The sequence below is a fragment of the Pezoporus flaviventris genome, unplaced genomic scaffold, assembly GCF_033815535.1.
Source record: "Pezoporus flaviventris isolate CSIRO_AGI_PZ_B2104156 unplaced genomic scaffold, CSIRO_AGI_Pfla_v1 ptg000066l, whole genome shotgun sequence".
Lineage (NCBI taxonomy): Eukaryota > Metazoa > Chordata > Aves > Psittaciformes > Psittacidae > Pezoporus > Pezoporus flaviventris.
This window is the reverse complement of record NW_026892614.1, coordinates 14,274,974-14,288,614: the sequence shown is the minus strand read 5'-3', so window position 1 is coordinate 14,288,614 and position 13,641 is coordinate 14,274,974. Positions and strand designations below refer to the sequence as shown.

The window sequence follows — 13,641 nt, the reverse complement described above, 5'->3', positions numbered from 1 at the left end:
GAAGGAAAATGTTCTGATCTGTTAGTACATTTCTTGTTGTCTGCTATTACTTGCCATTTTTTTTTAAATAGGGCACTGGTGCTGTATGTGCATACCTTTAAGTCCTTTGGGGGTCTTTCAAGATACAAGATGTTGATTTTGTTAGTAATGGGCCAACCCTTTCCAGTGCATTTCAAGCAAACACTTCAGAGTTCTCCAGGAGTTCGACTAAGACAAACTTGAGCCACATTTTTGTCCTTTCTGTTCCAGACTATTTTGAATGCTGTTCTATTCCTAGTATAATTTATACTGAAAGGAAAACTGTACTGTAAGGGTACAACAATTGCCACAGATGACAGTATTGATGGCCACACTGTTATGAATCCCTCCTGGTCTTGACAAACTGCTTCAGTACAGACTGTGGAAGAGGCATTCCCCACTGAGGAGCTTTGTACAATTTACACAGTACTTAAAATCACAGTTTTCCCCATATTGAATTCAAGGCTTTTATAGTTTGCTGTTCTTTGCCACAGCAGGATGTTAAATTCACCCATCAAGTTTATTTTGGCCATGAGTTTTAATTGTGTTGTTGAGTTTCACATTTTGTATTTTCTGGATGTCTTCACACTGTTCCAGTATTTCTTCTGGAGACATCCATGTTGAAGTGAAATAATTTGACTTTCAGACTACAGTCAGAGGAAATTTTAGAGTGTTTAAAAAAAAAGCCTGGGCACAACAAACTTTGTTCTGTCAAATCTCATAATTTAAATGATGTCTAAGTTCTGTAACATTTCCTGCCTGGTCAAACTTTGGAAGGTCAAGTGGATCACTGTATACATCATTTTATACTCCCAGCTCATGTTTTACATTCTGCTAGCAGAATTCTTCGGGGGGGAACTGCTAATTCTTCAGAAATGCTGTGGAGAATAGCCATTTATTTGTCTTTCCATTTTCATTCTGACTATTTCTGTCTTAAAAACTTGAATAAGATGCTGTATTTATTAAAACAAACTTCACTTCCATTTTATTAAATAAACCTAGGTACAGAATCCTTTGATGAATTCTACTGTTCAGTAGAGGACCATCATTGTCACAACTTTGGGACTGTTTATCGTTGCTCTTCTGCTTGCATGGGTATATGTGGTGGTAGGTTTGCTTATATTTCCTGATTTGTGAGGTCTCCCTTTTTTGGTTTCTCTTATGTGCACAGCTTGCGCAAGTGGACTCCAGAGGTGTGCATCTTGGTGCTGTCATTGTGCGTGGCCTTTCAACTTTGCTGATGGCCAATAGTGCCTGTGGCTTTCCATTCAGAATGGATGATTTGATGCCTTGGCAGGTGTTTGATGGAAAACTTTTCCAAGAAAAATACCAGCAGTCACATCGAGGTTGCTCTTTGGAGGAGCTTTTGGAAGGCAATGTGAGTAATTGCATCCTCTTAAACAGTTCTGTATTCTTTGATAAATGTACCTGTCCATGTTTGTTTATTGTTTTAATATTCATGTTTACACTGGTCCACTTTCTTTGTATTTTTCCTCTCTTCCTTATTCCTTTTTCATCCTCTCCACTGACAAAAAAAAAACTAAGAAGATAGAAATACTGAGACTATGAAGAAAGCTATGATTTTACCTTTATTTTTGTTTCTGTTGCTCAGAAAAATAATATAAGGAAGTGTCAAAATGCTTGTCATATTTCAAAATATGATAATTCCTGTAATAGTTTTCTCATACTAAGATATTAAGAGATCTTTTTCCTTTAAGATTTTAGGCAACATACTAAGAATGTCTTTCAGTAAACATACTGGGTGTAATTGTTAAAGTGTTTAAGAGTGTTATTAAGGAGCCTAAAATTCTATTCGAAGGTTTGGTGAATTCAAAGAGGAACTGGAAACTGGAGGAAGGTAGGTATCTAGGTATTTTTTCAGAATCTCACCAGGTACCTTCTTGTACCTCCAAGTACTTACGTAGCTCTCAATCCTACTTTGACAGGCTAGAGATTTGTGCAATTTGCATGCTATATTACCATAAAAACAGTATTATTTAAAACATATCTGCCCAGGCCAGGGACATAGCAGCAGAGTCTTGCTGGATATGGGCCACATCTGGTTGTGTTAGGGTGGCATCCTGGCCAGGCTCAGAGGTAGGGTCTGCTAGACTTTGGACAAGGTGGTAGGAATATGCTGGTGAAGCCTTGGACGAGACCTGGCTCATGCTCCACTGGCACAGAGTATGTGGAGAGATGCTTGGGTAGATCTGTACTCATCGGTGTAGATAGCTCTTAAGACCTTTGATTAATGTGATTCTTTTCAGTGTGGTACTGAAAATCCTGTATCATTTAGTTACTTTTGAAAATTTTATCTTTGAAATGTTTTTACCTGCTGTTACATGTATCACTTGAGGTTAAAATAAATAAAAGTGATTACAGACACAGCATTTTTCAGTTTTCAATGATTTTAATCTCATGCATTCAATACTAGTTGTACAATTAGTTTTCTTTTCTAATTTTGTGTCCAGTTACATACCATCTGGATCTGCAATGATGAGTGGGACATGTGTGGGTGGGTGGAATGTATGTGTTTTTAGCATGGAGGAGAAGGAGGATAATATTTTCCATATGAAATCAATCATATGATTAGGACTATAGCCTCTACCCAGATCCTGTGGCTCCCATTAATTGGTCAGTTGATTTCAGTAGATTTTGAATTGGGCCAGTGCTTCCTCCAGTTTTTCATGTAGGACTTTTGCAGTGCAGTAGAGTGTCCAAAGAATAAATGGGAAAATATGAACCTGTACAGATCTATGTGAACCTGATAATTCTTTTCCATTTGGGTAGAATTCAGGTTAGTAAATAACTTTTACAATATGTGTCTATATCTGTAGAAAATTGATATTCCCTGAGAGGTTTTTTTAAATGTGCTAGATCGCATGTTTTAGCCAGCATTTGAAAATATCTTGATATGATCAGGTTAAAGGAAGGAAGGTGCTTAGATCTCTAGAACAGAGTTGGAAATTTTCTTGATCAACTAAAATATCTGGGTTAGGGTTTTGAAAGCCTGATACTCTAGTTTAAACAAACCCCAGATAAACGGTTCTGTTGTGGGAAAGAACAGCCTAGCCCTGTGAATTTTTAGAGTAGCTTAAATACCTTTTTCTTTTTTAGGTACAATTTTATGGTACATATATGGCAGAGATAGCTCCCAGACCAATAAAATAGCTTTCCGTCTTATCAGTTCGAGACAAGAACTGTTTGGGGGAGAATTGCCAAGAGATGCCAGTTTAGCTAGGGACACTGGCAAGGCAACAAGCATATGTCATTGGTTTTTCCTATTATTATAAGTTCAGCTGGTACTTAGTCTCTGGCAGAGCTTAATGTACTGGTGGAAGCCAAGATCTTTCAGCACTTCTGTGTTAACAATCTGCCCTTGAGCACCATAAATCTAATCTGATGATAGTGACAGCATTGTTTTCAGAAAACAGATATTCTACATGGGATTTTTTTATTTTAGAAAAGATAAGTAATAGGATAAGAAGAAATTACTCCTTTTGGTGTTTGGTGCTTGTCTTCTAACTCCTAAGGCCCCTTCTCTATGATCTGGATAGTTACATTACTTCAGGGAGATCTCAGAATCATTGTTTGGATTATGATGGGCTTAAATTCATTTTATAGCTTTATGAAAATTGCAGTAGAAATACAATCTTGGTTAAACATTTACATGTATACCAGAAATTTTGAACATTTTAGGGTTTACTTCCAGCAGATTCTTTTACCAAAAGAAGAAAATGTATAAATTACATGCAGTTGATATATTTGTGGACCGGTTTTTGTGTAGCTGAGCTCTTTGTAGCCTAGCAGCTATTAAAGATAAAAAATGGATAGCTTCTGATAAGAATCAAAAATAGAACCATCTTGCTTTAAAAAAAAATATGCTAAGCTCATCTTATCTAGTTCTCTGTTTTTCATAACAGTAATCATATTAGTTTGTTTATCCACACAGAAAATTGGATATAATAGTCTCATAAAGCAGTGAGGCAATGATGTTATCACATTGTTAGCCTTCTTATTGTGCTTCTCAGTAATGAATATGTTCATGATCAATTTTTTTAAATTAAAACCGAATTAGCTAATGGGGTCAGTGTAGATGGTATGGTTTCTCCTCTACTCATCTCTCCAAGAATCCACTTTTAATACAAAATATTTGAACTTTGTTTCCTGAAAAAAAAATGTGAACCAGATCTACCACTTTCATATATACATGAGTGTGGCTAAGTTGTGGTATATGTGATTTATTTGTGCTGCACCTGAAGAGAGAAAAGCAGCACATCCATTGATTTTTAACCCTCTTGTCTGCAGGAATCTTTGTATACACCCTTTGAGAATCTGAAGTCTTTCATTTGCAAGGCTTGCATGGCAAAGAAAAGAACAATACACAGCAGACCAAGAGGGAATGGATTTATCACAGGTTGGCATTGTGTTGATTTTCTCGATAAGTCAATATATTGATAAGCTCAATTATCTTTCAACAGCAGCAGCATTTACATAGGCAGCCCATCAAGCCAATGAAATTGTAAGATCTTTCTCCAAGAAACCAAAGGAGAGATCTGGGAAAATATTTCGTGGTTTCAGGAATTTACGTGACTCGGATTACCCAAGTTTGAATAGAATAGTATTTCCATCTAGCTACACAGGTAGTGAGATATATGCAGTAAATAAAATATCTTTCACTGACTGAAACATCACTGCTATTTACTCAGTGACTAAAGTTAATTTATAGAAGGAATTAGATGACTCAGAGGTTTTTTTTTCTTCTTTCCCTCAGGGAAGCTATTTTAATGTTCATAGTTAAAGGTCCAAGTGAGGCACTGAAGAGAGAATACTCTTTATTGGACTGACTGATACAGGCTTTTGGGCAACCTGGACAATGCCTTTTTTTTTCCCTCTGCCCAAGACTTTGCTTCCACCCCTGTCAACTTTATGGCTCAGTTTACTAAAGACATTTGGTTTTCCCACTTCATCTGCCTGACTTTTAGGGGGGAAAAACATCTGAAAGGTTTTTAGCACCATTCACTGATCACTCTGAATGTTAGGGATTTTGAGGCTTCAAAATAATTCATACTGAATCACAGTGCTTATGCTGCTATTAAGTTTATTACCTGCTTAATACCTGATCAGTTGTGTCTGTGAAGATAAAAATTACCCCTTCAAAATTCCTTGAGCAAATTAAACAAGAGTGATTTTCTGTTAGTTCAGTACTTTGCATTACGTGTCAGTGATACTTCTGCTGTGGTACTACACCATACTGGTGCTGGACATCCAAAACTAAAGGTATCTGTTGGTAATTTATGATACCAGACCTTGTTAGCATCTGCTATTGCTTGAGAGCTGTACTTAACCATTATAGTTATGATTTGTGATTTCAATTTGGACAGAGATTTCTGTTTGTTGTAATGACTGCAGTCTCCAAATCTGTGTCATATAATTTTGATCTGGTTTCCAGATACACTTGTTAACAGCTTGTAATCATGATGTGCATGGACGGAAGGACAGACCCATGCTTATTAGTCTAACTTTAGTTTGGAGAAATTGTAATTGTGCATAAGTATTTTGGCATAAAACTAAGAAATGTTGTTTCCAAAAAAAGAATGGTCTCTCTTTTATTTCCTTTAATCTTACAGTTAGAGTTGCTTAGTAAATACTGTTTTTCAGGAACACCGCAAAGAGAATTTAATCCCAGGTTCCAACAAATACACAGAAGTTCTTTTGTTCCTCCATATCATAACCAGACGAGGGGGTTCCTGTGGAGAAATCCTCAACCACAAGGTAAAAAAAAGGTGTGCACATGTGTGTATTTCGAATTGTCTCTATCAACACTGTGACAGCTCTGTGTCTATATCAGATTGCATTTGTATGTATGCAGTTATCCTGTGACTACAGCAATCTGTAACAAAACTTGTATCAGCTATAGTTGTGTACTGCCATTAGCAAAAACTAACTCTGCAAGGTGAGGAAGAGTGTAGCATTATAATCTGGAGTCATCTTCTACTCACAATGTTCTGGCAAAAAAAAAACTTTTATGTATTTAAACTTTCCATGCTTGGTCTCAGCTGAATTATATTTAAAATCATAATAGTTGTAAAGCAAATTGGTACAGCTGCATGGAAGTGTCTGTCTGAAGTCTTTAGCTGCAGATCGTAGTTCATACTTCAACAAAACATTGAAGCATGTGAATAAAGTTAAAAACATTCTGGAGTGGTTTTCTAGATCAGGGTGTCAGCTTCCAGATCATTGCCTAAGTAGTGCAAACGCAAGTTCTGTCTTATCTTGGCATTAATCTTAAATTATCCACCAATCTCACTTCTTGAACAGAACAATCATTTCAGTGGAGCATCACTGTGGATAACACTGTGGAGCTGTCATAATTCAGTTTTTTTCTCATTATTATGAGTTAAAGCATATACATATAGATTAACAAAAATAAAAGAAAGTGTCTAACAAAGGCCAAATATTTTATTAAGTTTGTAGAGCTTAAATTTCTTCTGTGTTTCTGGGTGAAGTTTGCCGAGATTTATGATATAACTAAAGAAGGCTAAATAATAAAAAAATCCAATAAAGTTTAATTCAGCTGCCACTGTTGTAGACTTGAGAGATACTATCATTTGATTCACAGAAAAAGACTGATCATGTATGTAAAATGTAAAGCTAAAATACAGAGTATGTATGCTGACCAGGAGCAGAAACAAAACTGATCATTGGTATCATGTTCATCTCAAGAAGCCTGCTGTTCAGGGGTTGGGTCATCTCTGACCAGCTCCAGAGATATTATAACTATATGTATTTCACAAAGCATGTTCCACAGTAACTGTGCTGAACAGTGTTATGAATGTGTTTCAGTAGCATTATTAAAACATCTTGGCTTCTTCTACACTAGACCTATTTACTACCCTCAGGATACTCTTAAAACATGATCCCATAAGTGCAGTCAAATTGCCTCTGTTGTAATTAACACAGATTTATTGGGAAAATGTATCTGTCCTTACAAAAGAGCGCTGCGATGTTTTAGAGCTCCTTTTAAGCTGATCTGCCAAGATGACTCATTTTGACGAAGTTTTTTTCCTGGGTTTGCTAATATTAAGACAGCAGTTGCAATGAGTTGGTTATGAAGCAATGAGTTGCTTCATTATGTAGCTTTTTCTCTGCTATATGTATGTGTCTCACTAAAGAGAGAGAAAAAAGAATGAAAAAGTAGTGATTTTGTGTTCCATGATAGCTTATGTGATAAAACTTCCTAGTAAAATTACCTATCTGTCCCATCCTTTATGTACATTCCCATGGTATATTGTTATGGTTCCTGCTGTTGCATAGTATACATAAATCATCGGATTAAATGCAGTAAAAATTAAAGGACGGGACCCATATCTTCTGTGTCAGAAGCGTACCTAACCATTACGCAGCCTTTGCTCTCTCTTATCTGTTAATGTTTAAGGATTTTGTGACATGGTCTCAACTTTTAACAGTGGAGGAAAGAGAGCCTCCACCCAGAAAGCATAAAGCTTAGAAGCACTGGTATTTCTCTGAAATGATGTTTTGATTCTGCTTAGGCAGAATGAGAACTGAACATAGGCTTCCCTCATTTTATGGTGAATACTAAACTCTGATTTGTTGTAATTAACATCTCATCCTCTGCCTGTATTTTGAGAGAATGGAGTTCAGCTGTGGGATTTTTCTGGTTTTGGGGGAATGGGGTGGTTTGGGGGTTTTAAAGATTTATTTATTTTAAGTTCTTTTCATAAATTTCTTGTATGTATGTGTGTCACAAATGGAGAGTGTATCCATGTAACCCAGAGCAGAAGATCTAAGCCTTACAGGGAGGGAGATTTTCCTTTAGTGTTTCTTGTTTATTAATTTGGAAGACTTCCTATTTAGCATGTTGGCTGTTGTGTATCCTATTCTGAGTGTCTGTCCTTTTCTGATGCTTGTTAGACAGATCTTAGGTATCTAATTTAAATTTAAGGTTAGGCTTCTGTTACTGAGATATGAAACTGCATTGCAGCACTTCATAATCTTTGAGTTTCAAAGCCTTGCCCAAGGTAGCATAGACGTCTGTAGCAAACCATGACTTTACAGATTCTAGTTTCATGGTTGAAACACCACATTTTATGCCATATAGCCTATTGGCAGACAAAACTTCATTAATTAGAAGTTAAAATCACTAATACATTATTTTGAATCACATTGTTACCTCATTCTACAAATAGCTGAAAATAAACTGAGCACTAACAACTGTGGAAATCATGATATCGGCTATTATGTGTCTTTGCCACTCTTCCACAGTCCAGCTGATAAACACCTAGAGTGTTTGTCATAGCATATAAATTACCCCCTAGATCTAAATTAACATAAAAAAGAAAGGGAAAAAAAAATCATTTGCTATAAAAGGGGCTTATAAGAAAGATGGGCCTTTTGCAATAGGGTGAGGGGTGATGGTTTTAAACTGAAAGAGAGGAGGTTCAGACTAGATGTGAGGACAAAATTTTTTACAATGAGGGTGGTCAAATTCTGGCACAGGTTGCCCAGAGAGGTGGTGGATGCACCATCCCTGGAGACATTCAAGGCCAGGCTGGATGTGGTTCTGGGCAACCTTATCTAGTTGAAGGATGTCCCTGCTGATTTCAGGGGGGTTGGACTAGATGACCTTTGAAGGTCCCTTCCAACTCAATCTATTCTATGATTTTATGTATTTAATCAAGGCTTCCACACTTACGCTGCATACTCTGTGTTCAAGCATATTTCTGGTTAACAAGATTTTGATGGAACTGGAAAGTAGGTGGGACTTGGCAGAATTTTGGTGCTGAAAAAAGATTTCATTTTGAGTTTTGAGTACTGCTTTGCTTATAGAAATCTAACTGAAGCAGCACTGTACACAGGCACACTTAAACCAGTATGAAAACGTTTGTTAATACAGCTTAAGTCTGACTCTAAATAGTATATTTTACTTTACTGAATTCACGTGGTCTGATCTGTCAGCCACAGTGTATGACCTGTATGATTCACTATCCCAACCCATGAGTTGGACTAGATTTAACAGTTGCAGTGGGCCAAGTGCTTTAAGAGCAATGCTGCCAGGGACTGTGCTCCAACATCTCAAAATATAGCCATAACTATACATGAACTGGAAAGGGACATGTTCTTTTTTTAATATTTTTATAAATGTAGTTTTTCTTTCAGACTATCTGAATAAGCTCTTATATTCTTGCTTTAATGTTAATTAAAAACATTTAAATCCTCCCCTCCCTCCAGGTAGAGAGTATAGATCATGTCATCCAGACCGAAGGAGAAGATTCCATGTTCCTTCTCGGTGAGGAGTACAAGTGTACAGGTAGCAAACTGAGATGATGGGGTAGTTACCATTGAGATATTTTTTGTTTATGAGATTGTCTTTTCATGGACTTTACGGAATAACTGAACCATGTGATTGTGGAGGAAATAACTCAAAGCTGAGGCTATTCAGCTTGTTAATCACTTGTTACATTAGGTCTAAGCTTGCTATGAGATCAGAATCATTAAAACTGAAGTTAAAGGCACCAGCTGAAGCAAAATAGCATCCCAGTATAGCTATATTTTTTTGTCCATTTGGCACTTCAAAGTCTGAAGTGGTTTTATATTGTTAGATATTCCTGATTGCAAGCTTTAAGACTTAAACTATAAGGTTTGCATATTTTTGTTATAGACGTGTATTACAAGAGTTTACTTACCATGAATATCCCTGCTGAATTGTGGTTCATGTTAATTCACAGCAGTTTGTGTCTTAATTGTGGATTATATCTTTAAGTGTTACACCATTGTTACCGAAACCCATTGAAAAATTTGAAACATGATATTACTGATGTCAACATCATCTACCAATGAACCAAGATCACCTTCCTGTAAAATGCAAAAAAAAATTGCTATTACTTTTGGCACTTCTAGTTAAATACCTTTGTGTATCTCAGCTGACTGAGAACCACAGGGACCCACATCACTGCTGAGGAGAGAAAGAATCTGTCATACTTACTTCTGTAAACTTACTTAAGAGAGCTAAGTCTTCTTTCCTGTCCAGAATTCTAATTTAAACACCTTCAGAATTATTTCTTAAAAGTTGCTCTATTTCACTTTGTGATTTCATTTCATGGATGTGTGTGTTTTATTATAAAATTAATTCATTATAAATGGAGTTATATAAATAATGCTAAAGAACTGTAAAATAACAGAGCACATGCAATTTTTAACAGCACCATAGGATCATATGTTGGTAAATTGGTACTACAAAAGCCCCTCTTCAAGTCATTACTTGTGTTTATTAAGGAACTGTTTTAGAGATTGCAACAACGTTCTTATGTCTTCCATTCGCATACCCATTCGGCTAAAAATAATCAGAGGTACTTTACTTAATTATTATCTTCAGGCTAAAAATATTAGGCAGTTATGTAGAAATCCCATTTTAAATCATGAAGTATAAAAATTGTGCTAGAGGAAGAAAGTGTCAACAACACTTTATGTCACATAGAAAGTGGGTGACACACTTAGAACTGTGTTTATCTCTTTACTGATCTTCATCTCAACCTAATTGATAATTGTCTCCATCTAGGTAATCTTCAACAATTTCATGCTTTTCTTAGATTTTTAGCAAGCTTTGAATGGGGTTGGCTCAAGCAGATGTTTATGGAACTGATGGGGTTTCAGCTATTTATGTGCTTTGGAATTGCAGTATCTTTAGTTTTGACTTCAGCATTTTCAGTGCGTGAAGTTATGTAAGAACATCTCTTCTTCTCATACAGGAGGTATAAGATGAAAGAGAAATGAAAGTTTGGTGTCCCATTCCTTCTCTCAAAAAAAAAAAAAATATATGCAGCCGAAAAAGGGGATATCCAAAGATAGAGGCAAAATGTTAAGAGCAAGATTTGAAATTTGATACAGTGTGCAGATTTTCCTAAGACCATGTTGAGTCACTGATGATGATAATTCAAACGGTAAAGTCAGTGGTGTTGCATGTGAACAAAATCTTGTATTTCCACAGAAAACTGTGGCCTTAATGTTTATCATGTTGGAAAATCCACTCTTTTGGACTATTTTTCTTTTGAATAATACTGACCAATATCTTGTTAGTGTAGCTCTCATAATGATCATTCTAGATTTTACTGATACAGAAACTGTATCTCACTCTTAGCCTTCTTATTATATATAATTGTATTTATTTTTATAAGCATTTGAAAATTAAATCTAAAAACTATCTCATGACCAATCCTGACAGAGAGTAGCAGATGCTGTGAAACTTAGTGCTTGTGTTAAGACTTGCAGAACTTCAGATGCTGATTTGGATAATTAATACATTGATCACTAAACCTAGAATGCGTCCTTGTGGTAGTTTAATCAGCTGTGTAATACGGATCACTAAATCTTACACTGCAACAGGCTATAACTTCTAAAATTGTTTCAGTGTTGATGTTCATGTGTTCTCTTCATGTTCTCCTCACAACTGTTTGGTTTTTAAATCACCCAGGTGATCCTGCTCATTACTGGAAGTGGATGAAAATGGCTAAGAGAACAAGATGTGTTATGAATTGCTGTATGCTGAAAATCATTAAAACTTCATCAGTGTTTCAAAACTGGTGGTGGGAGAGTCTAATCAGAAGTTTATCATGCCTCATTTTCAGTTCCATTTTATTTTTATACTTTTTTGCTTCTAGCCTGTAGCTTAGAGAAGTAAATTATGGAGTGTTGTGAAACAATTATTATATAGTTTAAGTTCCACAAAGTATTATTTGGGGCACTTTGCAAAAACCTGGTTGACATGCTTATAAAAAATGATCATCAAAAAGTTACATGTAAAAAATAGAGGGCAGTCCTAGGTATTGAAGAAGGCTACAAAATTTTAATCAATTCATTTGGTTCTGTTGTGAAAACTGTTATGCCTCTTCTGTTAAACCTTTATGCTATTCTATTAACAGTTTGAACAGACACCATTTTTACACAGCACAGTGTCTGATTTGCATTCCAGGGATTTTGTCGTGAAAGGGACATTCCTACTGCCTTTTTCTATTGATTTAGAATTTCCTCCAAAGTTATACTGGCCAGAGGCTTAGTCTAAGTCTTAGTGTGTCTTAAGACACTTAGACTTTGAGGCTAAAGACAGATAAACCTTAAATACTTCATAAATGACTCACTGCATATGGAAGAGAATTCTAGGTATTCCAGAAGAGGACTATCCATTTGACTCAGCTCTGAAAGGCCCCAAAATAATAGGACATTAAAGCTATAGCAGTTTTGTACATAGAAACTGATTTTATAACTTTCTGGAATCTTTTAGGTACCCTTTTCTCATTCTCTGAGACTGAGAAACTATGAAAGTAAGCCACATGGTAGAAAAGTAACATTTTTTAACTGTAACATGATTGTAAACACTTTAGAAGAACCCCTTTTTACCCAAGACTGGGCACTTTCAGCCTCAAATAGCATAAAGGTTAATTGTACAACCGCTTTTTTCTTTTTCTTTTCTTCCCCCTTAAAATCTCTTAGAATAATGTGATCCGACTTTTATGGAAAGTTCTCTAGTTTCAGGAATCTCATGATGTATAATAGTGTATTTGAAAAGAATGTAATTGTGTGCCAGAATTTGTTGGTAATTTCCCCTTCAGGCTTTGATATGAGAAAAGATTTTGGTTGGCCTCAATAAATAAAGTTAAATACTGTTGGAGTGGGAGTTTTGCTGTGCTAGTTGTGGTATGTTATGAATTGTTGGTAATAATTACCCTGACTACTGAAGAATTGTTAGCTTCTCTGTGAGGCTTTTTTTTTTCTTTCTAATGTTAGACCATAAGCAGAAGCTGCTTATTATTATTTCCATGCCAAAGGTTTTTTTCCCACCAGGAATCATAAAGTGAAAGGAGAAGCATGAAGTCAAAACAAAGTTGCTACTTTCCTGTCACCATGAACCTTAAATTGGTCACAGTACCATAAAGCTTATGGACTGTAGAAGGAAACAATATACAAGAACATGACCTTAAAGGTTCCATTCTAATAGGGTTTCCTTAATATGTGGACTACAGGGTTACTTTGCATGGGTAGGTGGATTTGAAGTGAAGGAACCTCCATTTGTGAGGAAAAACTTTCTTTCTTCTTGTTTGGCTATACTGCTTACTGTCTTCTGTATCCAATGCACTGGGTAGCTGCCTTTCATCAAATGTTCAGTAAAATTGTAGACTTATATATTAGCTTTATTTCTGGAATGGGATTCAGAGAACATTCAGTAGCATCCATAACTTTGTCAACTGTGACTCAACAGAAACTGTGACATGGTCATTGCAAGAGTGGCTCACAGAAAGACATTTATCAACTTTCATCTTTTTATTTATTATGTACCCTTCATCTTACATTACTTTGCTCATTTGTGACACTATCAGGCTGGGAATCTGTCTGAGTTGCAGAAAACACTGAAACACTGAGTTAATCTTATGATGCTATGGCACTGTAAGTATCAAAACATACAGATTATGTTTGTTTTATATAACAGGAAACAACAGTTTTAATTGCTGTGCTAGCTTAGCAAGTGCTATGGTGAGGTGGAGGGGAACAGCAGTGCCAAAGCTCTGCAAATAATTTTTCACCACGCTTCTAAACGTAGGTCGTTCAGAC

The 13,641-nt window shown here is 36.0% G+C and overlaps 1 protein-coding gene across 5 annotated transcripts in view; it reads left to right on the top strand.

Moving 5' to 3' along the window:
- FAM120B (family with sequence similarity 120 member B) overlaps nucleotides 1-12,700 on the top strand; it is a 52,748-nt gene extending 40,048 nt beyond the window's left edge. For 4 of the 5 annotated variants that reach the window (XM_061471330.1, XM_061471333.1, XM_061471332.1 and 1 more), the window contains 5 exons: nucleotides 1,190-1,396; nucleotides 4,327-4,435; nucleotides 5,680-5,793; nucleotides 9,271-9,349; nucleotides 11,510-12,700. In XM_061471330.1, coding sequence (XP_061327314.1) covers nucleotides 1,190-1,396; nucleotides 4,327-4,435; nucleotides 5,680-5,793; nucleotides 9,271-9,332 — 492 coding nt within the window. In that variant the 3' untranslated portion in view covers nucleotides 9,333-9,349; nucleotides 11,510-12,700. The remainder of the gene's footprint in view (nucleotides 1-1,189; nucleotides 1,397-4,326; nucleotides 4,436-5,679; nucleotides 5,794-9,270; nucleotides 9,350-11,509) is intronic. The other variant, XM_061471331.1, reaches the window with a different exon arrangement.
- Nucleotides 12,701-13,641: the final 941 nt, after the last annotated feature.